Source organism: Tachyglossus aculeatus, chromosome 7, assembly GCF_015852505.1.
Source record: "Tachyglossus aculeatus isolate mTacAcu1 chromosome 7, mTacAcu1.pri, whole genome shotgun sequence".
Lineage (NCBI taxonomy): Eukaryota > Metazoa > Chordata > Mammalia > Monotremata > Tachyglossidae > Tachyglossus > Tachyglossus aculeatus.
Window position 1 is genome coordinate 50,687,146 of NC_052072.1, and position 27,473 is coordinate 50,714,618.

The 27,473-nt window shown below is 44.3% G+C and overlaps 1 protein-coding gene across 1 annotated transcript in view; it reads left to right on the forward strand.

The window, feature by feature from the left end:
• The first annotated feature begins 8,099 nt into the window (after positions 1-8,099).
• The window catches only part of NDUFA10 (NADH:ubiquinone oxidoreductase subunit A10), a 71,054-nt gene continuing 51,680 nt past the window's right edge, over positions 8,100-27,473 (forward strand). Inside the window, exons 1-8 of the mRNA XM_038748995.1 lie at positions 8,100-8,236; positions 16,644-16,812; positions 17,676-17,891; positions 19,402-19,488; positions 20,668-20,789; positions 21,994-22,073; positions 23,607-23,661; positions 24,446-24,531. Coding sequence (XP_038604923.1) covers positions 8,168-8,236; positions 16,644-16,812; positions 17,676-17,891; positions 19,402-19,488; positions 20,668-20,789; positions 21,994-22,073; positions 23,607-23,661; positions 24,446-24,531 — 884 coding nt within the window. The 5' untranslated portion in view covers positions 8,100-8,167. The remainder of the gene's footprint in view (positions 8,237-16,643; positions 16,813-17,675; positions 17,892-19,401; positions 19,489-20,667; positions 20,790-21,993; positions 22,074-23,606; positions 23,662-24,445; positions 24,532-27,473) is intronic.

The following is a 27,473-nucleotide window of genomic DNA, read 5'->3' on the forward strand; positions in this document are numbered from 1 at the left end:
GATAATCATGAATGAAGAACTCCAAAGCCCCGCAGGGGTGACGGTGGGTAGGTGGTTATAGACCCACAGTGGAAAGGCTCCTCCTTAGAATCACTCCAATTTCTTCTAAGCAGACCACCTTCTTGTGTAATTAACCACTTAGTCAATATTTCCTCATTCTTTTCCACTGATGGTAGGATACAGCAATTCACCTATTTGTTTGCAGCCGTTCTGCAGAAACCTGCAGTGTGTTTCTGGATCCTTTGATTCTATACTTCCTCATTTGTGTTTGAATAAATCCCCTCCTTATAGAAACACTAGAAGTTCATCTTCCCAGACTGAGCCCCTTCCTTCCTCTCCCCCTCGTCCCCCTCTCCATCCCCCCATCTTACCTCCTTCCCTTCCCCACAGCACCTGTATATATGTGTATATGGTTGTACATATTTATTACTCTATTTATTTATTTATTTTACTTGTACATATCTATCCTATTTATTTTATTTTGTTGGTATGTTTGGTTTTGTTCTCCGTCTCCCCCTTTTAGACTGTGAGCCCACTGTTGGGTAGGGACTGTCTCTATGTGTTGCCAATTTGTACTTCCCAAGCGCTTAGTACAGTGCTGTGCACATAGTAAGCGCTCAATAAATACGATTGATGATGATGATGATGATCTACTCACATCTCGTCATTTCCTCACGTGCCTCTCCCCTTAAACGCTACGAAGGAGAGGGGACAAGAATAGCGAGCAACAAAATGATAAGGCCTAGTGATTCCTTTCCTTTCCTCACAATGTAGGGTCATTATTTCTTCCTTACCTTCCCATTACGTGAGGTCATTTCACTAGTCTTTGATTTAAAGGAAGTCATCCAATACTTGTCCAATCAGAAATCCACATATAGGAAATTGGTGAGTTCTAATTTTACTCCTGATATATTTTTGTTTGTTTTTAAACGGTATTTGTTAAGTGCTTACTGTGTGCCAGGCACTGTACAAAGACATACAAGCGAGTTGGGCTGGACACAGTCCATGTCCCACATGGGGCTCTTAGTCTTAATCCCCTTTTTACAGATGAGGCACAGAGAAGTGAAGCAGCTTGCCCAAGGTCACACAGCAGAAATGTGGCCGGGCAGGGATTAGAACCCAAGTACTTCCGACTTCAGGCCTGTGCTCTATCCACTAGGCAATGCTGCTTCTCTAATTTTTGTGTCCTTGAACTAGTCATTTGCCTTGGAAAATGCGGTGAAAAGAGACTCCCGGAAGCTAAAGTGAACAATTATGAATGTCCCAGTTCAAGAACAAAACGAGGGGAGGGTGACCACAAGGAAAGGAAGTATTGTGGAGCTATCGACAAGAACGACACATTCAATAATAAACCTGTATTTATTTCCTTGCAATACCTTTCTCCTTTTCTCATTCCGAAATGCACCAATCCTTAGTTTTGAGGTGTTATAGCTCTAGCCGAACATAACAGGTAGGAGATGGCAGCTAACAGAATGACAAAAGGAGTTTTTCCAATAGCTTTGATCAGTCTACATTCTGAAGTCCAGTGGTCCAAAGCCCATTAGAAATTCCGGTGAAAGACAGCGGCTGACAGATCTCGAAGCAGTCCTGGCAGGTGGGTTATATATGTATATATAACCTGTATATGTTTGTACATATTTATTACTCTATTTATTTATTTATTTTACTTGTACCTATCTATTCTATTTATTTTATTTTGTTAGTATGTTTGGTTTTGTTCTCTGTCTCCCCCTTTTCGACTGTGAGCCCACTGTTGGGTAGGGACGGTCTCTATATGTTGCCAATTTGTACTTCCCAAGCGCTTCGTACAGTGCTCTGCACATAGTAAGCGCTCAATTAATACGATTGATGATGATGATGATGATGGGTTAAACCCTTCAACCAAGTTCTCGGTTACCCAGCGGCAATCTTGGATACCGCTAGAAATGACCTGGAGCCCATTTCCTACAATTATCCAGCTCCTATTTCCACTAACCATGTCGGAAGTACCAAAGGCTCGGAACCAAACTTCAGAAGGGAAGACAACTGATCCCGACCCCGTTCCTATTCTTCCGAACATTTGTACTTCCCAAGCGCTTAGTACAGTGCTCTGCACATAGTAAGCGCTCAATAAATACGATTGATGATGATGATGATGAAGAACAGGACAAAGTATCATAGGAGTTCAAAGTTGCACATACTGTCCAACTATAAAAGAGGAAGCAATCATTCAATTAATTGTATTTATTGAACACTTGCTGTGCGCAGAGCATCATCATCGTCATCATCAATCGTATTTATTGAGCGCTTACTATGTTCAGAGAACATTTGGGAAGTACAAATTGGCAACATACAGAGACAGTCCCTACCCAACAGTGGGCTCACAGTCTAAAAGGGGGAGACAGAGAACAAAACTAAGCACTTGGGAAAGTACAGTTTAACAGAGTTGGTAAACTTGTTCCCTCGCCCGCAACGAGCTGACATCATCATCATCATCATCATCATCAATCGTATTTATTGAGCGCTTACTATGTGCAGAGCACTGTACTAAGCGCTTGGGAAGTACAAATTGGCAACATATAGAGACAGTCCCTACCCAACAGTGGGCTCACAGTCTAAAAGGGGGGGGACAGAGAACAAAACCAAACATACTAACAAAATAAAATAAATAGAATAGATATGTACAAATAAAATAAATAGAGTAAAAAATATGTACAAACATAGAGGGGATGTAGACATTAATATACGTACGTAAGTTACAGATATGTACGGAAGCACTTTGCCGCTGAGGGGGGCACAGTGAATTAAGGGTGTAATTCCAAGTGAAAGGGCGAAATGGGAGTGGGCAAAGAGGAAATGAAGCTGGGAATCCTCTTGGAGGAGAGCTGCTTTTAATAAAACTTGGAAAGTGGGGAGAGTGATCGAATGGCAGATATGAAGAAGGAGGGTGTTCCGGACCAGAGGCAGACGCGGGCAAGAGGTTGAAGGTGAGATAGATGAGATTGAAGGCACGGTGAATAGTTTGGTATTAGAGGACCCAAGTGTGCGGGCTGGGTTGTAACAGGGAGGTAATGTAGGAGGGGGCAAGGTGCATTTAAGGAGAAACATCCTAGATAAAAGGAGGATTTAATTGCTGCACAATAATTAGTGCACGGCTATGGTTGATCACGTACCTCGCATCTTGTATCCTTGGTGCCAGTCACAAGTACTAGAGAAGCCGCATGGCTTAGTGGAAAGTTCATGGGCCTGAGAGAGGTCATTCATTCATTCAATCGTATTTATTGAGCGCTTACTGTGTGCAGAGCACTGGACTAAGCGCTTGGGAAGTACAAGTTGGCATCATATAGAGACAGTCATCATCATCATCATCATCATCAATCGTATTTATTGAGCGCTTACTACGTGCAGAGCACTGTACTAAGCGCTTGGGAAGTACAAGTCGGCAACATATAGAGACGGTCCCTACCCAACAGTGGGCTCACGGTCTAGAAGGGGGAGACAGGGAACAAAACCAAACATATTAACAAAATCATCATCATCATCAATCGTATTTATTGAGCGCTTACTATGTGCAGAGCACTGTACTAAGCGCTTGGGAAGTACAAATTGGCAACATAGAGAGACAGTCCCTACCCAACAGTGGGCTCACAGTCTAAAAGGGGGAGATAAATAAAATAAAATAAACAAAATAAACAAACAAAATAAATAAAATAAACAAAATAAAATAAATAGAATAGATATGTACAGGTAAAATAAATAGAGTAATAAATATGTTCAAACATATATACATGTGCTGTGGGGAAGGGAAGGAGGTAAGATGAGGGGATGAACACTAATATATTCATTCATTCATTCAATCGTATTTATTGAGCGCTTACTGTGTGCAGAGCACTGGACTAAGCGCTCGGGAAGGACAAGTTCGTGGGTTCTAATCCCGGCTCTGCCACCTATCAGCTGCGTGATTTTGGGCAAGTCACTTAACTTCTCTGTACCTCAGTGACCTCATCTGTAGAATGGGGATTAAGACTGTGTGAGCCCCACGAGGGACAACCTGATTACCTTGTTATCTTACCCCAGCGCTTAGAACAGTGCTTGGCACGTAGTAAGCTCTTAACAAATACCATTATTATTATTATTATTAAGCATCGGAAGTGGCAGGGCTGAGGCTCATCAGTTGGGGAGATTCCATCATCCCTCCAACATTAGGAAGCAGTGGAGCCTGGTGGAAGTAAGAGGACCTTTTTTTTTTTTAAATGGTATTTGTTAAGCACTTACTATGTGCCACACACTGTACTATGTGCTGGGGTAGATACACAATAATCAGGTTGGGTGCAGAATATAATAATAATAATAATAATAATAATAATAATAATGGTATTTGTTAAGCGCTCACTATGTGCAAAGCACTGTTCTAAGCGCTGGGGAAGATACAAGGTTATCAGGTTGTCCCACATGGGGCTCTCAGTCTTAGTCCCCATTTTTTACAGATGAGGGAACTGAGGCCCAGAGAAGTGAAGTGACTTGCCCAAAGTCACACAGCTGCCAAGTGGCAGAGCTGGGATTCGAACCCATGACCTCTGACTCCAAAGCCCATGATCTTCCCACTAAGCCACGTAAGGCTCCCCGTCTTAATTCCCATTTTAGATTGATTTGTATAAATGAGGTAACTGAGGCACAAAGAACTTAAGTGACTTGAAGTCACTTCACTTCTCTGTGCTTCAGTTATCTTGTCTGTAAAATGGGGATTAAGACTGTGATCCCTAGGAGGGACACAGACTGCATCCTTCCTGATTAGCTTGTATCTACCCTAGGGTTTAGTACAATGCCTGCCACATATTAAGCAGTTAGCAAATATCCTAAAAAGGAGGACCTGCCTGCTATGTGATACTGGGAAAGTGACTTAACTTCTCTGTGCCTCGCTTTGTTCGTCTGTAAAATGGGGATTAAATTCTACTCCTTTCTTCATAGACTACAAGTCTCGTGTGGGACAGGGACTGTGTCCAACCTAATAATCTTGACTCGACACCAGAGCTTGCCACCTCATAACTGCTTAATAAATATCATAGTTATTAATCAAGCACTTAGTACAGTGCTCTGCACACAGTAAGCGCTCAATAAATACAATTGATTGATTGATTGATCATCTCTAGCTGAAAATTATAGATAGGGTACGAAAGGCTATGGAATAAGTGAGCGAAATGTCCCCTTTGAAAAAAAAATGTTATGTAGAACTGGTAATGTGAGAGGAAACAGGAAATTCAATTTCTAAATTATCAATCTATCACAGGGCTGTTTTATATTTGGGTTGTATGCACTTTTTAAAAATAATATAAACATCCTGCTAGCATCTTTAGGATGAGAAATGCAGCTGTTTATTGAAGATTTGTAATGCCCAGCTGCTTGTCCTAAGCCTAAAAGAGCAGTCTCCAGTGACGCAAAGAATTACAAACAGCAGGCCCTTGAAAGCAGCATCTAATTTAGGCTCTCCTTGTTCAATCGTACTTCTTGAGCACTTACTATGTGCAGAGCACTGTACTAAGCGCTTGGGAAGTACAAATCGGCAACATATAGAGTCGGACCCTACCCAACAACGGGCTCACAGTCTAGAAGGGGGAGACAGACAACAAAACAAGCAGACAGGTGTCCAAACTGTCAGAATAAATAGAATTAGAGCTATATGCCCATCATTAATAAAATAGAGTAGTAAATATATACAAGTAAAATGAATAGAGTAACAAATATGCACAAATATTGTGGGGAGGGGAGGGGGGTAGGGCAGAGGGAGGGGGGTGATGGGGAGAGGGGGAGGAGGAGAGGAAAAAGGGGGCTCAGTCTGGGAAGGCCTCCTGGAGGAGGTGAGCTTTCAGTAGGGCTTTGAAGGGAGGAAGAGAGCTAGCTTGGTGGATGGGCAGAGGGAGGACATTCCAGGCCAGGGGAAGGACGTGGGCTGGGCGTCGACGGCGGGACAGGCGAGAATGAGGTAGGGTGAGGAGGTTAGCATCAGCGGAGCAGAGGGTGCAGGCTGGGCTGGAGAAGGAGAGAAGGGAGGTGAGGTAGGAGGGGGCGAGGGGATGGACAGCCTTGAAGCCCAGGGTGAGGAGTTTTTGCTTGATTCGTAGGTTGACAGGGAACCACTGGAGATTTTAGAGAAGGGGAGTGATATGCCCAGAGTGTTTCTGTACAAAGATAATCCAGGCAGCAGAGTGAAGAATAGACTGAAGTGGGGAGAGACAGGAGGATGGGAGATCGGAGAGGAGGCTGATGCAGTAGTCCAGTCGGGATAGGATGAGAGATTGAACCAGCAGGGTAATGGTTTGGATGGAGAGGAAAGGGTGGATCTTGGCGATGTTGTGGGGGTGAGACCAGCAGGTTTTGGTGATGGATTGGATGTGTGGGGTGAATGAGAGAGCGAAGTCGAGGATGACACCAAGGCTGCGGGCTTGTGAGACGGGAAGAATGGTAGTGCCGTCAACAATGATGGGAAAGTCAGAGAGAGGGCAGGGTTTGGGAGGGAAGACAAGGAGTTCAGTCTTGGACATGTTGAGTTTTAGGTGGCGGGCGGACATCCAGATGGAGATGTCCTGAAGGCAGGAGGAGACGCGAGCCTGGAGGGAGGGAGAGAGAGCAGGGGCAGAGATGTAGATTTGGGTGTCGTCAGCGTAGAGATGACAGTTGAAGCCGTGGGAGCGAATGAGTTCACCAAGGGAGTGAGTGTAGATCGAGAACAGAAGGGGACCAAGCACTGACCCTTGAGGAACCCCTACAGTAAGGGGATGGGAGGGGGAGGAGGAGCCTGCACAAGAGACTGAGAATGAACGGCCGGAGAGATAAAAGGAGAACCAGGAGAAGACAGAGTCTGTGAAGCCAAGGTTGGATAGTGTATTGAGGAGAAGAGGGTGGTCCACAGTGTCGAAGGCAGCTGAGAGGTCGAGGAGGATTAGGATAGAGTAGGAGCCGTTGGATTTGTCAAGCAGGAGGTCATTGGTGACCTTTGAGAGGGCAGTTTCAGTGGAGTGTAGGGGACGGAAGCCAGATTGGAGGGGGTCGAGGAGAGAGTTGGAGTTCAGGAATTTGAGGCAGTGAGTGTAGATGACTCGTTGTAGGAGTTTGGAAAGGAAGGGTAGGAGGGAGATAGGGTGATTCATTCATTCATTCATTCAATCGTATTTATTGAGCGCTTACTGTGTACAGAGCACTGTACTAAGCACTTGGGAAGTACAAGTTGGCAACACATAGAGACGGTCCCTACCCAACAGTGGGCTCACAGTCTAAAAGGGGAAGACAGAGAACAAAACCAAACATAGTAACAGAAAATAAAATGAATAGAATAGATAGGTACAAGTAAAATAAATAGTGTTATGTATTAATTATATAAACAATTATATATCGATTTAACTTACATCTGTATATACTCAGAAGAATGTATAATATAATGATATAAATATATACTAATATATTCATTCATTCACTCAATCGTATTTATTGAGCGCTTACTGTGTGCAGAGCACTGGATTCAGCGTTTGGGAAGGACAAGTTGGCAACATATATATATTTTCATATATATATTTAAAACTATATATAGTTTCATATATATAACGTAAAAAAACTACATATATGGTTTCATATATAAAACTATATATATCATCAATCGTATTTATTGAGCGCTTACTATGTGCAGAGCACTGGACTAAGCGCTTGTTTCATATATATATATATATAAAACAACGCCTATATCGGCAACATATATATTGTCATCTATATATAGTTCTATATATGTATATTACTATATGATAATATAATGTTCTATAGACTAGATAAATGACGTGGTGATCATTCCTATCCGCGACACTTCCAGGCCGCCTCAGCCGGCCCGCCCGTCGTCACGGCGACGGCCACGTGGCGTCATCACGCCGCGCCGCAGACCTGACGTCATCAGATCGCGGCGCAGATCTAACGCCATCACGGCGCCGCCGCACGGGCGGTCTGAAACGTCATCACGCCGCGCCGCGGGGGCGGCCTAAACGTCATCACTCCGCGCCGCGGGGGGCGCTCGGGCGTCATCACGCCGCGCCGCGGGGGCCGCCGGGACGTCATCGCGCCGCGTCCTCGACGGCCGGAGCGGAGCGACCTCCGCAGCCCCGGCCCGATCCGGTTCGGTCCGGTCTGGTCCGGTTCGGTCCGGTCCGCGATGGCCGCGGCGATCCTGAGGCTGAGCCCGTCGGCGCGGGGCGTCGCCTCGGCCGGAGCCCGCAGAGCGGTGAGACCAGCGTCCGCCCAGGCTAGAGGTCACGGGGTCACGGGCACTCACTCATTCATTCATTCATTCAGACAGACAGACAACCCTTCCTTTATTCATTCAGCCAGTCAGTCGGTCATTCAGTCGTATTTGTGGAGCGTCTCCTGTGGGCAGGGCGCTGTGATAAGCGCTTTCATTCATTCATTCAGTCAGTCGTCTTTGTGGAGCCTTTACGGTGGGCAGAGCGCTGTAATGAGCGCCTTCATTCATTCAGTCAGTCGTCTTTGTGGAGCCTTTACGGCGGGCAGAGCGCTGTAATGAGCGCCTTTATTCATTCATTCATCCAGTCGTCTTTGTGGAGCCTTTACGGTGGGCAGAGCGCTGTAATGAGCGCCTTCATTCATTCAGTCAGTCGTCTTTGTGGAGCCTTTACCGTGGGCAGAGCTCTGTAATGAGCGCCTTTATTCATTCATTCATTCAGTCGTCTTTGTGGAGCCTTTACGGTGGGCAGAGCGCTGTAGTGAGCGCCTTTATTCATTCATTCAGTCAGTCGTCTTTGTGGAGCCTTTACGGTGGGCAGAGCGCTGTAATGAGCGCCTTTATTCATTCATTCATTCAGTCGTCTTTGTGGAGCCTTTACGGTGGGCAGAGCGCTGTAATGAGCGCCTTTATTCATTCATTCATTCAGTCGTCTTTGTGTAGCGTTTCCTGTGTGGGGAGAGCACTGTAATAAGCGCTTTCACTCATTCAGTCGTATTTGTGGAGCCTTTACTGTGTGGAGAGCGCTGTGATAAGCGCCTTCATTCATTCATTCAATCGTCTTTGTGGAGCCTTTACGGTGGGCAGAGCGCTGTAATAAGCGCCTTTATTCATTCATTCCTTCAGTCGTCTTTGTGGAGTCTTTACCGTGGGCAGAGCGCTGTAATAAGCGCCTTTATTCATTCATTCCTTCAGTCGTCTTTGTGGAGCCTTTACCGTGGGCAGAGCGCTGTAATAAGCGCCTTTATTCATTCATTCCTTCAGTCGTCTTTGTGGAGCCTTTACCGTGGGCAGAGCGCTGTAATAAGCGCCTTTATTCATTCATTCATTCAGTCGTCTTTGTGGAGCCTTTACGGTGGGCAGAGTGCTGTAATGAGCGCCTTTATTCATTCATTCATTCAGTCGTCTTTGTGGAGCGTTTCCTGTGTGGGGAGAGCACTGTAATAAGCGCTTTCACTCAATCGTCTTTGTGGAGCCTTTACCGTGTGGAGAGCGCTGTAATAAGCGCCTTCATTCATTCATTCAATCGTCTTTGTGGAGCCTTTACCGTGGGCACAGCGCTGTAATAAGCGCCTTTATTCATTCATTCATTCAGTCGTCTTTGTGGGTCCTTTACGGTGGGCAGAGCGCTGTAATGAGCGCCTTTATTCATTCATTCATTCAGTCGTCTTTGTGGAGCCTGTACGGTGGGCAGAGCGCTGTAATGAGCGCCTTCATTCATTGTCAGTCGTCTTTGTGGAGCCTTTACGGTGGGCAGAGCGCTGTAATGAGCGCCTTTATTCATTCATTCCTTCAGTCGTCTTTGTGGAGCCTTTACGGTGGGCAGAGCGCTGTAATGAGCGCCTTTATTCATTCATTCATTCAATCGTCTTTGTGGAGCCTTTACTGTGTGGAGAGCGCTGTAATAAGCGCCTTCATTCATTCATTCAGTCGTCTTTGTGGAGCCTTTACGGTGGGCAGAGCGCTGTAATAAGCGCCTTCATTCATTCATTCAGTCGTCTTTGTGGGTCCTTTACGGTGGGCAGAGCGCTGTAATGAGCGCCTTTATTTATTCATTCATTCAGTCGTCTTTGTGGAGACTACGGTGGGCAGAGCGCTGTAATGAGCGCCTTTATTCATTCATTCAGTCAGTCGTCTTTGTGGAGCCTTTACCGTGGGCAGAGCACTGTAATAAGCGCCTTGATTCATTCATTCATTCAGTCGTCTTTGTGGAGCCTTTACCGTGGGCAGAGCGCTGTAATGAGCGCCTTCATTCATTCAGTCAGTCGTCTTTGTGGAGCCTTTACCGTGGGCAGAGCGCTGTAATAAGCGCCTTTATTCATTCATTCAGTCAGTCGTCTTTGTGGAGCCTTTACTGTGGGCAGAGCGCTGTAATGAGCGCCTTTATTCATTCATTCCTTCAGTCGTCTTTGTGGAGCCTTTACGGTGGGCAGAGCGCTGTAATAAGCGCCTTTATTCATTCATTCAGTCAGTCGTCTTTGTGGGTCCTTTACGGTGGGCAGAGCGCTGTAATGAGCGCCTTTATTCATCCATTCATTCAGTCGTCTTTGTGGAGCCTTTACGGTGGGCAGAGCGCTGTAATAAGCGCCTTTATTCATTCATTCCTTCAGTCGTCTTTGTGGAGCCTTTACTGTGGGCAGAGCGCTGTAATAAGCGCCTTTGTTCATTCATTCAGTCATCTTTGTGGAGCGTTTCCTGTGTGGGGAGAGCACTGTAATAAGTGCTTTCACTCATTCAGTCGTATTTGTGGAGCCTTTACTGTGTGGAGAGCGCTGTGATAAGCGCCTTCATTCATTCATTCAATCGTCTTTGTGGAGCATTTACCGTGTGCAGAGCGCTGGACTAAGCGCCTTCATTCATTCATTCATTCAGTCGTCTTTGTGGAGCCTTTACCGTGGGCAGAGCGCTGTAATAAGCGCCTTTATTCATTCATTCATTCAGCCGTCTTTATGGAATGCTGCCTATGTGCACAGCGGTGGACTAAGCGCCTTCATTCATTCACTCATTCAATCGTCCTTGTGGAGCCTTTACTGTGGGCAGAGCACTGTAATAAGCGCCTTCATTCATTCAGTCGTCTTTGTGGAGCGTTTACTGTGTGGAGAGCGCTGTAGTAAGCGCCTTCATTCATTCAATCAGTCGTATTTGTGGAGCCTTTACTGTGGGCAGAGCGCTGTAATAAGCGCCTTCATTCACTCATTCAGTCGTCTTTGTGGAGCGTTTACTGTGTGCAGAGCGCTGTAATAAGCGCTTTCATTCGTTCATTCAACCGTCTTTATGGAGCTCTGACCCTGTGCAGAGCGCTGGACCAAGCCCCTTCATTCATTCATTCAGTCGTCTTTGTGGAGCGTTTCCTGTGGGCAGAGCGCTGTAATAAGCGCCTTCATTCATTCAGTCGTATTTGCAGAGCGTCTACTCTGTGCAGAGCGCTGTAATAAGTGCATTCATTCATTCAGTCGTATTTGTGGAGCGTCTACTGTGTGCAGAGCGCTGTAATAAGCGCTTTCATTCATTCATTCATTCAGTCGTCTTTGTGGAGCCTTTATGGTGGGCAGAGCGCTGTAATAAGCGCCTTCATTCATTCATTCAGCCGTCTTTATGGAGCGCTGCCTATGTGCACAGTGGTGGACTAAGCGCCTTCATTCATTCACTCATTCAATCGTCCTTGTGGAGCCTTTACTGTGTGCAGGGCACTGTAATAAGCGCCTTCATTCATTCATTCAGTCATATTTGTGGAGCGTTTCCTGTGTGCAGAGCACTGTAATAAGCGCCTTCATTCACTCATTCAGTCGTACTTGTGGAGCGTTGCCTGTGTGGAGAGCACGGTAATAAACGCTTTCACTCATTCATTCAGTCGTCTTTGTGGAGCGTTTCCTGTGTGCAGAGCGCTGTAATAAGCGCTTTCATTCATTCATTCAGTCATAGTTGTGAACCATTTATTGTGTGGAGAGCGCTGTAATAAGCGCATTCATTCATCCGTTCACTCGTATTTGTGGAGCGTTTACTGTGTGGAGAGCGCTGTGATAAGCGCTTTCATTCACTCATTCAATCGTACGTGTAGAGCGCTTACTCTGTGCAGAGACTGTAATAAGCGCTCTCATTTATTCAGTCAGTCGTATTTGTGGAGCATTTACTGTGGGCAGAGCGCTGTAATAAGCGCTTTTGTTCATTCATTCAACCGTCTTTATGGAGCGCTGACCGTGGGCACAGCGCTGGACTAAGCGCCTTCATTCATTCATTCATTCAGTCGCCTTTGTGGAGCCTTTACCGTGGGCAGAGCACTGTAATAAGCGCCTTTATTCGTTCATTCAATAGTCTTTTGCAGCCTTTACTGTGGGCAGAGCGCTGTAATAAGCGCCTTTATTCATTCATTCAGTCGTCTTTGTGGAGCCTTTACCGTGGGCAGAGTGCTGTAATAAGCGCCTTCATTCATTCAGTCGTCTTTTTGGAGCCTTTACCGTGGGCAGAGCGCTGTAATAAGCGCCTTTATTCATTCATTCAATCGTCTTTGTGGAGCCTTTACCGTGGGCAGAGTGCTGTAATAAGCGCCTTTATTCATTCATTCAATCGTCTTTGTGGAGCCTTTACCGTGGGCAGAGCGCTGTAATAAGCGCCTTCATTCATTCAATCGTCTTTGTGGAGCCTTTACTGTGTGCAGAGCGCTGTAATAAGCGCCTTTATTCATTCATTCAGTCGTATTTGTGGAGCGTTTACTGTGTGGAGAGCGCTGTAATAAGCGCTTTCATTCCTTCATTCAGCCGTCTTTATGGAGCGCTGACTCTGTGCACAGCGCTGGACTAAGCCCCTTCATTCATTCATTCATTCATTCAATCGTTTTTGTGGAGCCTTTACTGTGTGCAGAGCGTTGTAATAAGCGCTTTTATTCATTCATTCAGTCGTATTTGTGGAGCGTTTCCTGTGTGGAGAGCGCTGTAATAAGCGCTTTCATTCATTCAACCGTCTTTATGGAGCACTGGCTATGTGCACAGCGCTGGGCTAAGCGCCTTCACTCATCTTTGTGGAGCCTTTACTGTGTGCAGAGCGCTGTAATAAGTGCTTTTATTCATTCATTCAGTCGTATTTGTGGAGCGTTTACTGTGGGGAGAGCACTGTAATAAGCGCTTTCATTCATTCATTCAGCCGTCTTTATGGAGCGCTGACTCTGTGCACAGCGCTGGACTAAGCCCCTTCATTCATTCATTCATTCAATCGTTTTTGTGGAGACTTTACTGTGTGCAGAGCGTTGTAATAAGCGCTTTTATTCATTCATTCAGTCGTATTTGTGGAGCGTTTACTGTGTGGAGAGCACTGTAATAAGCGCCTTCATTCATTCATTCATTCAGTCGTATTTGTGGAGCGTTTACTGTGTGGAGAGCGCTGTAATAAGCGCTTTCATTCATTCATTCAGCCGTCTTTATGGAGCGCTGGCTATGTGCACAGCGCTGGGCTAAGCGCATTCATTCATTCAGTCATATTTGTGGAGCGTTTACTGTGTGGAGAGCACTGTAATAAGCGCCTACATTCATTCATTCATTCAGTCGTATTTGTGGAGCGTTTACTGTGTGGAGAGCACTGTAATAAGCGCTTTCATTCATTCATTCATTCAATCAGTTGTATTTGTGGAGCGTTTACTGTGTGGAGAGCACTGTAATAAGCGCTTTCATTCATTCATTCAATCAGTTGTATTTGTGGAGCATTTACTGTGTGCAGAGCGCTGTAATAAGCGCTTTCACTCATTCAATCGTATGTGTAGAGCGTTTACTCTGTACAGAGCACTGTAATAAGCGCTTTCATTCATTCAGTCAATCGTATTTGTGGAGCGTTTACTGTGGGCAGAGCGCTGTAATAGGCACCTTCATTCATTCATTCAGTCGTATTTGTGGAGCGTTTACGGTGTGGAGAGCACTGTAATAAGCGCATTCATTCATTCAATCGTATGTGTAGAGCGTTTACTCTGCAGAGCACTGTAATAAGCGCTTTCATTCATTCATTCAACCGTCTTTATGGAGCGCTGACTGTGAGCAGAGCGCTGGACTAAGTGCCTTCATTCATTCATTCAGCCATCTCTGTGGAGCGTTTACTGTGTGGAGAGCGCTGTATTAAGCGCCTTCATTCATTCATTCAGTCGTATTTGTGGAGCGTTTACTGTGTGGAGAGCGCTGTGATAAGCGCTTTCATTCATTCATTCAACCGTCTTCACGGAATGCTGACTATGTGCACAGCGCTGGACTGAGCCCCTTCATTCATTCATCTTTGTGGAGCCTTTACTGTGTGCAGAGCGCTGTAATATGCACTTTCATTCATTCATTCATTCAGTCGTCTTTATAGAGCACTGACTGTGTGCAGAGCGCTGGACTAAGCGCCTTCATTCATTCAATCGTATTTGTGGAGCGTTTACTGTGTGCAGAGCACTGTAATAAGCACCTTCATTCAGTCGTATTTGTGGAGCGTTTACTGTGTGCAGAGCACTGTAATACGCGCTTTCATTCATTCGGTCGTATTTGTGGAGCATTTACTGTGTGGAGAGCACTCTAATAAGCGCTTTCATTCATTCATTCAATCAGTTGTATTTGTGGAGCGTTTACTGTGTGCAGAGCGCTGTAATAAGCACATTCATTCAGTCGTATTTGTGGAGCGTTTACTGTGTGGAGAGCGCTGTAATAAGCGCATTCATTCATTCAATCGTATGTGTAGAGCGTTTACTTTGTGCAGAGCGCTGTAATAAGCGCTTTCATTCATTCAGTCAATCGTATTTGTGGAGCATTTACTGTGTGCAGAGCACTGTAATAAGTGCTTTCATTCATTCATTCAATCGTATTTGTGGAGCATTTACTGCGTGCAGAGCACTGTAATAAGCGCTTTCATTCATTCAGTCGTAATTGTGGAGCGCTACAATACTCGCTTTCATTCATTCATTCAATCGTATTTATGGAGCACTGACTGTGCAGAGCGCTGGACTAAGCGCATTCATTCATTCAGTCGTACTTGTGGACCGTTTATTGTGTGCAGAGCACTGTAATAAGCGCGTTCATTCATTTATTCAATAGTATTTGTGGAGCATTTACTGTGTGCAGAGCGCTGTAATAAGCGCTTTCGTTCATTCATTCAGTTGTATTTGTGGAGCGTTTACTGTGGGCAGAGCGCTGTAATAAGTGCTTTCGTTCATTCATTCAATCATACGTGTGGAGCATTTACTCTGTGCAGAGCACGGTAGTAAGCGCTTTCATTCATTCAATCATTTGTGGAGCGTTTACTGTGGGCAGAGCGCTGTAATAAGCGCTTTCATTCATTCATTCAATCGTATTTGTGGAGCGTTTACTGTGTGCAGCGCGCTGTAATAAGCGCTTTCATTCATTCATTCATTCAGTCGTATTTGTGGACCGCTTATTGTGTGCCGAGCACTGTAATAAGTGCTTTCATTCATTCATTCAGTTGTATTTGTGGAGCCTTTACTGTGTGCAGAGCGCTGTAATAAGCGCTTTCATTCACTCATTCAATCGTATTTGTGGAGCGCTTACTGTGTGCAGAGCACAGGACTATGCACATTCCTTTATTCATTCATTCATTCATTCATTCAGTCGTATTTATTGAGCCTTTACTGTGTGCAGAGCACTGGCCTAAGCGTTTGGGAAGTACAAGTCAGCGCCATATAGAGACGGTCCCTACCCAACAACGGTCTCCCTGTCAAGAATCAATCAATCAATCGTATTTATTGAGCGCTTACTGTGTGCAGAGCACTGTACTAAGCGCTTGGGAAGTACAAGTTGGTAACATATAGAGACAGTCCCTACCCAGCAGCGGGCTCACAGTCTAAAAGGAGGAGACAGACAACAAAACCAAGCATACTAACAAAATAAAATAGAATAGAGATGTACAGGTAAAATAAATAAATAAATAGAGTAATAAATAGGTACAAACATATATACATGTTTGGGGAATGGGGAGACAGACAACAAAACAAGCAGACACGTGTCAATACCGTCAGAATAAATAGAATTATAGCTGTAGACACATCATTAATCCCAAGCGTTTGGTACAATCAATCAATCGTATTTATTGAGCGCTTACTGTGTGCAGAGCACTGTACTAAGCGCTTGGGAACTACAAGTTGGCAACATAGAGAGACAGTCCCTACCCAACAGTGGGCTCACAGTCTAAAAGGGGGAGACAGAGAACAAAACCAAACATACTAACAAAATAAACACACGCGGCTTGTATTTTATTTTCAGATTTAATTACCCGACATGACGGTGACAGCTTTGTTTTTGTAACTTCCAGGCTGTTGGGTTAAATAAAAAGCCATTCATGTCACACGCATAATAATAGTGAACCGTGGAATTTGTTAAGCGTTTACTATGTGCGAAGCGCTGGGGTAGATTCAACATAATCAGGTCCCCTCACACTCTTTTTAAGTAGGAGGAAGAACAGGTATTTAATCCCCATTTCGCAGATGAGGAACTGAGGCACAGGGAAGTTGAGCGACTTGCTCAGGGTGTCACAGCAAACAAGTGGCAGGCCCAGGATTAGAACCCAGTTCTTCTCACTCCCAAGCCTGTGCTGTTTCCTGCGCTTCTAGAGTGCCGCATTATTAGCCTTAAGCAGGTTTGTTAGTTGAAGATTTGCAGCTGAAAAATTTGAAATTATAGTGTTGCTGTGTTGCATCGTATTTCAGGTGGGAATACACACGAGTGCGCAGCGCCAGAAGCTATACACCTTTTGGGATTATATCCTCGGAGAAAGGACCACCAAGAGGTTGACAGAGAAGAGCAAAGTCATTACCGTGGACGGCAATTTATGCTCTGGGAAAAGCAAGCTTGCCAAAGGACTGGCAGAGAAGTTAGGTATGAACCAGTTTTCTTTTTAAGAAGAACGATCATCCCCGTCCAGTTTCTAGCAGAGTATCCGTTAACGCCGACCTAGATAGACTAGGACTCAGAGTTGCCGTCTTTCAAGGGGAATTCAGGTATCATAGGATTGAAGTTTCCAATAATTCAAATTCGGGAGTGTTTCCTGTCAAACCGGGACCTCTGAGTTGGATTTTTTTTTTCTGTTAAACGTGAAATCTCCCACAAATCCGAGAAAATTGGTCATTTAATTTGGGATTGCGTGGTTCTCTGTCCCCTCAGCCTCCTCCCTTCCTTCGTCCCTCCCTCGCCCCCTGCATATTCCTTTCCCCCCTTCACTCCCACTCCCCCCCAGTCCTACCTTCAAGCCTCAATTATGTATTTTCTCCGATCATTTATCGTCTCCCTGCTATTTCAACCCACCCACCCCATCGATCACCGGGGCCGAGCTGTTCCAGGTGGAGCGGAGAGCCGCAGGAGCTTGGGCGGAGGACGGGGAGACCGCTGCTTTCCTCAAGGTGTCTGGTCCCGGAGAGACGACATTATGTCGAAAGCGATGGGATGTGTAGCTGTGGGGAGATCCCAGCCATGGAATGAATTCCAAACCCATCACTTCCAGCTGCTCTTCAGCCATCCAAGGCATGCAGCGGGTTTAAACGGATTATCAGAGCTCCCCAAGGAAGGGGGGGCGTAACCTGCTGCGAAACGTTTAGCAGCCCCTTGTAGTAAACAGGTTCCCTGGAGTAAAACTGGCAAACTGACTCCGGGAGCGAGGTTTTCAGGAAATAGCCAGATGTGTTCAAAATGCAGAATCGACCTCACGGCATCAGCGTCTTTACCACGGTGATTTCCGTCCCCAGGTCTGAGGTACTTTCCGGAAGCAGACATCTATTACTTAGACAAAAGTTTAGGAGACGGAACGATAAGAAATCTAGATTACGGTGCCAGCAGCAGTTTGGAGGTGTTTTACGATGATCCCAGAAGTGCTGATGGAAACTCGTACCGCCTGCAGTCCTGGCTGTACACCAGTCGCCTCTTGCAGTACGCCGACGCGCTCGAACACCTGCTGAGCACAGGTTCAGTATGAATGCTCGTCTTTTTTCATCCGCCTCCGCGTTCCCGGTGCATTTCCTCCTGCCGCGGAAACTCAGATTCCGTAACTTCGTGCGTCTCTCGTGGTATAGTCTAAGTGGGGGAGAATATGGGGAGGGATGGCTTCAGGGGGAAAAAAGAAGGGGCCCGTTATTTCAGCAGCGATGAAATGGGAAAGTGTCGTTTCCAAAAAGTAGTTGCTTTTGCGGCACGTTCACCGAATCAATCAATCGATCGTATTAAGCGCTTACTGTGTGCAGAGCACTGTACTAAGCGCTTACTTGCTTTTGTTTGGTTTAGTTGGTTTAGTGCTGAGCCGTTGAGAAACATTGCCAAACTCCACGGAGGTTTCGCTCTGGTGGGAGAGCATCTCAAAGAAACCGGTGGCACTTGGGAGCAATAGGAAAACACCCATATAAGGAGGAAATGGAAAATTAATAGGGAGAGAATGGAGGAGGGGTAGGTTAGCTTACTTTTGACACCTCAATTTGCCTGACAGGCAGGAAGATGATGGAGAGGGGCAATAAAGGAAATGTGAATATTGCATTTTTCCCATTATTACTACAAGGAACCAGGGGCTGAATCTCTAGGGAGTGGAATTCTATAGCCCTTTTAAACAAAGACAGCCTGATATGCTGAAATATTCATTTCTGCTCCATTCTTTCCTCTCGTCATTATCGTTTCAATGCTCCCTCGTTCTTCCCTCTGTATCTTGTCTTCTCTGCCCTGCTTTGATCCTTCTCTTTCCCTTTACGGCCTATTGTTCCTGTTAACTCACTGGCCTTTTTCTCAGCTTTCTCTGTCCTCACCCTTCTCTGCCACGCCTCTTCTCTTGTCACTGCCATCCAATTCTTTTCCCAGTTTCCCGTGGTTAATCCGTATTTCCTTCCTTCTGGTTTTCACCCCCTCCCTCCTCTCAGTCTTGCTAATCCTTCTCATCCTGTGGGTTGCGTTTCTTTGGGCCATCAGCAGTACATTTACCTTGGGGCTGCAACCTGTAAAGTTTGGCCCCTTCCCCGGCAATCTTGGCTGAATTGTTGCTCAAACAGTGAAAGGCATTATAATATTTCAGCAGTATTCTGTAGTGTTAGACGTATGTGTCTGTTGGTACTTACAACAAAGTGATTAATAACGGCCCTCAAATTGACAGTTTAGAAGCAACAGTCACGATGATGATGGCATTTATTAAGCACTTACTGTGTGCCAAGCAATGTGCTGAGCATTAGGGTAGATACAAAGATAAGCACAATGGACACAGTCCTTGTCCCTTATGGGGCTGGCTTCATTTGAGGAAACTGAGGCCCAGAGAAGTTGTGACATAGGTCACAAGAACGTGGTCAAAAGTGACACGGTCAAAAGAACGCTCCCTAAGCTTATCGCTGCAGTCTATCCAAGATACGAAGCGAAGACACGCATTCAGTCACAACCGGGGTGTATTGCTGTGGTGGGTGTATTCGATGAGTTTCAGTTCGGATGACCTGTTTTTAACCGCAGGACAAGGTGTTGTCTTGGAACGGTCCATCTTCAGTGACTTTGTGTTCTTGGAAGCGATGTTCAATCAAGGATACATCCGAAAACAGTGTAAGTTGTTACTGTCGTCCTTCGGTCTTTTCTAAGCTGTTCTAGAGTAGATCCAAGTTAACCCACCTTCAGATACTTTCTTTGTCCACATGGGAGAGCAGGGATTTTATTTTAGTCTTAGAGATGAGGAAACTTTGGCACAGAGAGGAGGTGAAGTGATTTTTCACAGCATCACTCAGCAGACCAGTGATGGAGTTAGTTCAAGAACCTGGTGTTTTCCCCCCAACGGCTCCTGGACCAAGCACTTAGCGCTTGGAATCGCTTAACGTGTACCATCTTTATTTTTATTATTATTATTATTATTATTATTTCCACGTGGGCACAGCGGCATTGATCAATCCATCAATCAATCAGTGGTATTGATGGAGCACTTGCTAACTGCTTAGGCGAGTATAACCCAACAATATATTATCTGCCCATAATGGGCCAGTTCCTAAGAGTCATGAAGGATGGCTTTCTGAGTATATAAATTTATCTTTAAAGTCATCAGACCACCCAACAGCAAAAAGACCCTTAATTGCAATTTTTACTTAAACCTGATGGAGTCTTTTCGATTGGGAACTTTTTGGACTTGGCCCTTGTTATTTCATTATTTCTGACAGCGCCACAGCACAAATGCCTTCCAGAAACTTACCTGGGGCAGTTCCTGGATTGTGGTGTTGAATGGCTCAGACAATAAAGATTGAAAGTTTGCTTTATTCTTAGAAAAAAAAACAAACAACTGAAACCAGCAGTACTCTTCAGTTGATATAAATTATTTCAAAGAAAATATAGTTTATTCCTGAGTAAAAATGTTTTTTATATTTAAATGGAAGAGCATATTTAGTGTTGTCAACAATTTGTATTTTACTATTTTTTATAACTTCCTCATTTAAAATTACTTAAATTTTCCATAGTTTTTTTTTAGTTCAAAAATGATGCCACTTTTCATGCCATTTTCATGGGTTTGATCAAAAATGTCAGTTGAAGAATACCAAGCGGTGGGAATTTGTGTCGTGGGCAGTTGTGATCCTTGGGTGCCTCGTTATTTTTTTACAATTTCAAACAGTTTTTTTCCTTGTCATTGCATCTGGAACAGAAAAAAAAATATTTCAGGAACAGAAAAAAAATATTTCAGGATGTGCGGAGATCAAATTGCCACTTTTTTCCATTCACAGTGCTTTTTTTCGTCACTTATAGGTGTGGAACATTACAACGAAGTCAAGCGCATCACCATCTGTGAATATTTGCCTCCCCATGTGGCCATTTATATTGACATACCTGTTCCAGAAGTACTGAAAAGGATTCAAGAAAAGGGAAATGTAATTCTCCTTTCCCAGACAGATTTATTATGCATTTTCCTTTTGTCCTCTGTTGCAACGATGCGTGCCTCTTAGAAATCCCTTCACTTTAAGCCAGCTACTGAAATAAGTAGTTATATGAGAGACAAAATCTGGGTTTTGGGTGCCTTTGCAAACACTTGGGTGGGGCGGAGGGGTGTGTAGCATGGGCCCAAGAACTCTTAAGAAGCATTTCAGGTTCTTGATCATTTTCCTGGTTTCACAGCTGCAGCTAGGGAAGGATTGTTCTACTTTCTGCTTTTATAGTTTCTTTTTTTTTAATGTAGTATTTAAGTACTTACTATGTGCCAGACACGGTACTAAGCACTAAGGTAGGTTGGATGCAGTCCATATCCTGCATGGGGCTCACAGATTCAATCCCCATTTTACAGGTGAGGTAACTGAAGCACAGAGAATTTAAATGATTTGCCCAAGGTCACACAGCAGACATGTGGCGGAGCTGGATTAGAACTCAGGTCCTCTGACTCCCAGGACCGGGCTCTTTCCATGAGGCCACGCTGCTTCTCCGTTGTAATATTTGCAGCTGAACAGTAACTGGGCCTTTCATTTATCTGGTATAGTAGGAGAACAAGTCTTAGGGCAAGAATAGAGTTTTGCATTAAGTTCATGTGTTCAAATCAGTAGGAAAGTCCCTGAAAAACTCAAGCGGTGAAGTGGTAGCCAAAAGGCTTTTGTGCAGCTATTTTCCTTGTTTTTAAAAAAAAAAAAAAAAAGGAAAATGTTGAGGCTGTCCTAAATGGTTGCCATAAAAACGTCAGGAACATTGGGAAGGGATTTAATTTAGGAGCCAACCTTAACTAGAATTGACTCATCCTTGCTTTCAAAAATCCACCCTCAAATCTGGGAGGTGGAGGAGGGAGAGAAAGAGAGAGAGAGAGATAAACCTCAGTAGAAAATGGAAGGAGGGAGGAGGTAAATTGACTAGTGCACGTTATGCCATCCCTCTGTCTTCCACTGCTCTCCGAGATCATTAGCTTATTGAGCACAGAAAGAAAAAAAAACAAACCATATAGTGACTCCATTGGGGAAAGGGTGAACGTTTATTTTTCTAAGTGTGTTTCATTTTTCTTCTATGCCAGTTTTTATTTTTGTTCAGGCATGTTCAAGAAAGCTAAGCTAGTGTCCACGTTTCACGACTTGCTTTTTTTTTTGTCTTCTGCTTTAGCCACATGAAATGAAGGTGTCTCCTGCATATCTCCAGGACATTGAAAATGCCTATAAGAAAACTTTCCTCCCAGAGATGAGGTTAGCAAAATAAATCGGTTGAGTAGATGTTACTTGATCGGTGTCAGTGTGGGTAACTGATCTGTGTATGAATAAAAATGCAGGTAATGCAAATTTAGATAGATTTTTAGGTAGATTAAAAAAAGTATCTGCACGTGAATTTTTTTTTTTTTTCCTCAGACCTTTTCCACACTTACCAGTGTTGTGGGGCTGATGCGTTTTGTGGACTTGAGGAGTTGAGCTGGGAAAACTCCCAGTACAACCAATTCCCCCATAATATGTGGGTGTATTCTTGTAAAACCCCATGTTAAAAAAAAAACTTGAGGAGTTCTGATGGTGTACGAATTGAGCATATGCACAGAGGGACAAGGGGACAAATTGCTTTTTCAAACACTTATTATTCTGCATCCAAGCAGACTTCTGTTTTCAGATGATCACTAACCTCATTTCCAGTCCACGTCAAAGCATGTCATGAAATAGCAGCTGTATTTTGAATTTCAAAGTGCAACCCGGTTTCTCCTCCATTTGGCCTAATTGATTTTAAGTCCTTGGCCTGAGGGGTTCAAACCAATTTGGCCAATTAAAAGATTTGGAATTGGTCTGTGTACTTCCTTGACATAAAAGTATGTCGGTTGACAGTTAAAAGTCTGTACTGTAGCCATGAAAATTAACATCTGATCTGAATGCGTCCGTGGAAGCTCCTGGTGGGCAGAGACTGTGACTGCCAACTCTGTTATAGAGAAACAGCTTGGCCCAGTGGAAAGAGCTCTGGCTTGGGAGTCAGAGGTCCTGGGTTCGAATTCCGGCTCTGCCACACGTCTGCTGTGTGACCTTGGTCAAGTCACTTAACTTCTCTGAGCCTCAGTTCCCTCATCTGTAAAATGGGGATGAAGATTGTGAGCCCCACATGGGACAACCTGATCACCTTGTACTCCCCCCCAACAGTCCTTGGCACATAATAAGCACTTAACAAATGCCATCGTTATTATTATTATTATTACTCATCCAAGCACTTAGTACAGTGCACACAGAAAGCGCTCAATAAATATGACTGATGGATTGAGGATGTATTGCGATTAAAAATATCACCTCCATAAAGACTTTTTGTATAGAAAAGTGCCAAGAGAACATTTTAATTGGCTATTTTCCTGATTGGAACTACAGTGGAATATAGATTATTCACATTAATTGAAACCAGGAGTTATTTGGGTAGTTGAAAGTTGGACGGAAGGCTTAACAAATACCATCATTATTATTATTATTTTTAGTGGAACATACAGTGGGGAGAGTCAGGTCCCATTCCTCCCCTCCCTGTCTGCCTCACCCTCCTTATTGCAACCTCCTGACTCACAGAAGCAGGCACAAAAATCATATTTCATAGCAAATGCTCTAAATAAGGATTTACCTATCTATAGCCTACCTCTGGGGCATGTCGTCTTTCAGGTGGTTCCATCCCTGCCCTTTCATTTCTACTAGCCAAGAATTTTGAAGAAGTAAAAACTGTTTGCTTTGAAATTTGACTTGCCTTTTGTGCATCATTTTGTTCCCTTACAGTGAGAAATGTGAGGTTTTGCAGTACACTCCAAAAGAAGCACAAAACGTGGAAAAGGTAAAGTTAGCTGGCTAAAACAATCTGTGCCAGAAAGATACACAACTTTATTGAAGTGATTTATTGAATCCTTATGTTTGGTTAGAAACTAAAGCTTTTTTTGTTTTGGTTTGTTTTTTTTGGGGGGGTGAGGGTGGGGTTTGGGTTTTTTTGGTTCTCCTTTGATATTTTGGATTTCGTCTGAGCTACTGCAAGTTCTCACTGACTTCTAAATATGTCCAACCTAATGAAACTGTATCTACCCCAGTGCTGAGAACATTTTGGTTCTCCTTTGATATTTTGGATTTCGTCTGAGCTACTGCAAGTTCTCACTGACTTCTTCTAAATATGCCCAACCTAATGAAACTGTATCTACCCCAGTGCTGAGAACATTTTGGTTCTCCTTTGATATTTTGGATTTCATCTGAGCTATTGCAAGTTCTCACTGACTACTTCTAAATATGCCCAACCTAATGAAACTGTATCTACCCCAGTGCTTAGAACAGTGTTTGACCCTTAGGAAGCACTTACAAATACCACTCTGATTCACTTTTGCTTTTAAAAGGGCAAGCTTATTATGAAGAAAACGACCGAGAATATGAGCATACATCATCCTAAAACCAGATCACTAGTAAAATTGTTACTATCTTCTGTCGTACTCTTAAAGAGAAGAGATAGTCTGTGTTCATTTAACACCGGGATGATTATGACTTGACTTTTCAAGATGTGCCGGGCCATTAAAATTGAGTCAGTCCTACTTGGATTGACATACCAATTGCAGTTAAGTTGTAATTTGCATTTTTAGGTGTTGGAGGATTACTTGTACCTGAAGTTTGATAAGGGACCTTGGCTGGAGCAGGATAATGTTTCTTTCCATCATTTAAGGCTGCTGTAAGTACGGTGATGACCTCGGGGATTTCTGAAATGAAAATAAAAATAATAATAATGTATTTATTAATCATCTCTTATGTGCCAAGCACTGTACTAAGCACTGGGGTAGGTACAAGACAATCAGATCAGATATAGTCCCTGTCCCACATGAGGCTCATTGTCTGAGGTAGGGAGAAAAAATATTTCATCCCTATTTTTCAGATGAGGTAACTGAGGCACGGAGAACTTAAGTGATTTGCAGGCAAGTGGCTGGGCCGAGATTAGAACCAGATTGTGTCGTGGTTTAGTGAAAAGAGAACAGGCTTGGGAATCAGAAGGACCTGGGTTCTAATCCTGGCTCTGCCACATGTCTGCTTTGTGACCTTGGGCAAGTCACTTAACTTCCCCGTGCTTCTTGTGCCTCATCTGTAAAATGGGGATAAGAGTGTGAGCCCCATTTGGGACAGGGACTGTGTCCAACTTAACTTGTATCCGCCCCAGTGTTTGGAACAGTGCTTGGCACATAGCGCTTAACACATTCAATAAAAATAATGAATAATTACCGCAATTGTGATATCTAACTACTGAAGTCTCCCACTGAGTGAGCACTCAGTAAATATTATTGATTGATTAATTGACTCCAGACCCATGCTCTTTCCACGAGGCCACACAGCTTTATTTGAAGGGTTTTGTTTGTACACACTTGATGTACCAATTTTCTGATAGCGTTTGGGAACTAACAGTGTTAATTGGGTGATTTCTTCTTGACTCTCCCCTCCCTCCTTCACACCCCGCTGCTGCCCAGCCTTAAAAATCATAGATTGAGAAGAAGATCCTAGCCAAAACCCTTAATCCCCTGAGTTGTGGCTTGAAGATGACACCACCAACAATGAGGTTGCAGGTGTGAGTGTCTTCGAGAGGGAGTCTTTTGCAAACTTGTGCTTAGCACATAGCGCTTAACACAGTCAATAAAAATAATGAATAATTACCACAATTGTAATATCTAACTACTGACGTCTCCCACCGAGTGAGCACTCAGTAAATATTATTGATTGATTAATTGACTCCAGACCCATGCTCTTTCCACGAGGCCACACAGCTTTATTCTAAGGGTTTTGTTTGTACACACTTGATGTACCAATTTTCTGATAGCGTTTGGGAACTAACAGTGTTAATTGGGTGATTTCTTCTTGACTCTCCCCTCCCTCCTTCACACCCCCCCTGCTGCCCAGCCTTAAAAATCATAGATTGAGAAGAAGATCCTAGCCAAAACCCTTAATCATCATCAATCGTATTTATTGAGCGCTTACTGTGTGCAGAGCACTGTACTAAGCGCTTGGGAAGTACAAATTGGCAACATATAGAGACAGTCCCTACCCAACAGTGGGCTCACAGTCGAAAAGGGGGAGAAAATTTTCTCTCAGCACTCTTAGGTAATCTATTCTAGACCCTCCTAGGTATTTACAATTTTTTTTTTTTAAACTCTCATACCGGGGAAGGGATTAGAACCCAGGCCTCCAGCCTTTCAAGGCTGTTGCTTTCCCTCTGAGCCACCGCAGCCCTCACGAGTTGTGGCTTGAAGATGACACCACCAACGATGAGGTTGCAGTCGTGAGTGTCTTCGAGAGGGAGTCTTTTGCAAACCTGTACGCTTTGGCCCTGAAGATACAGTAGCACAACTTTTCTGCCCACCTGCCATTTGGGGACCATTGCCGAGACATCAGTGGTTAAGAGAGGAAAGAAAAGTTCTGCTGCCAGCAGAACCTGTGCTTACGTTCTACATCCAACTACATCCTCTCACCTGATTCCCCCCATGCGAGGGTCTTTTCCACTTTATTGTGAAAACAAAGGGACAAGAAAATAAACCACACACGCGCACGCCAGAAACACACAGCTATCCTCTGCACACCCATGGTAGGTTAGATAGACTGGAGCTAGAAAACAGCAGGACCACCTGAGCAGGACATGTGCGGGGCAGAGTAATCATTTTAAAACTGTAAAATGGGGATTAAGACTGTGAGCCACACGTGGGACAACCTTGCAGCCTCCCCAGCACTTAGAACAGTGCTTTGCACATAGTAAGCGCTTAACAAATGCCACCATTATTATTTCCAGGACAAGAGAGTGGCCTTCGCTCTTGAAAGCAGCTGAAGCGTTGAGGAAGATTAGAACAGAGTCAAGTACATCTGAATTAATAAGAAGGCAGTCACTGGTGGCCTTGGAGAGTGTAGTCTCGGAGGGGTGAAGTGGGCAGAAAGGACATTGTGGAGGATAAAGAAAGAAGACAGAGGAGATGAAGTGGAGATGGCAGTATATATAACCCATTGAGGAGTTTAAACAAGCTACAGGATGATAGTTGGATGCTGTAGTAGGGTCCAGAGGAGGATTTTTTTCTTCCGGGAGAGTTGGTGTATTTGAAGGCAGGGGGATGGAGCCGTCAGAGAATGAGCAGTTGAAGATGATGGTCTGGGAGAGAGGAAGGGTGGAGGAGGAGTGGTATCCTTTTTACTAATGCAGGAAGAGTACTGTATTCAAGAAATGATCGTAGCTATTGGTATTTGCTTTTGTGCCTAACTGGTTATTCATGCAGGAGCTCCAAAACACTGCGGGATTTCTCCTTGGTATGTTGATGGGATAAGGGGAGAGCAGGGTTTTTGAGGGGTTTATTTTTGCAAAGATAATAATAATAATAATGGCATTTGTTAAGCGCTTACTCTGTGCAAAGCACTGTTCTAAGCGCTGCCATATCACTTTTGCAAAAAAATGACCAAAGACAGATCTTGGTCAGAGTAACAACATTATTATTTCCAGGACAAGAGAGTGGCCTTCGCTCTTGAAAGCAGCTGAAGCGTTGAGGAAGATTAGAACAGAGTCAAGTACATCTGAATTAGTAAGAAGGCAGTCACTGGTGGCCTTGGAGAGTGTAGTCTTGGAGGGGTGAAGGGGGCAGAAAGGACACTGTG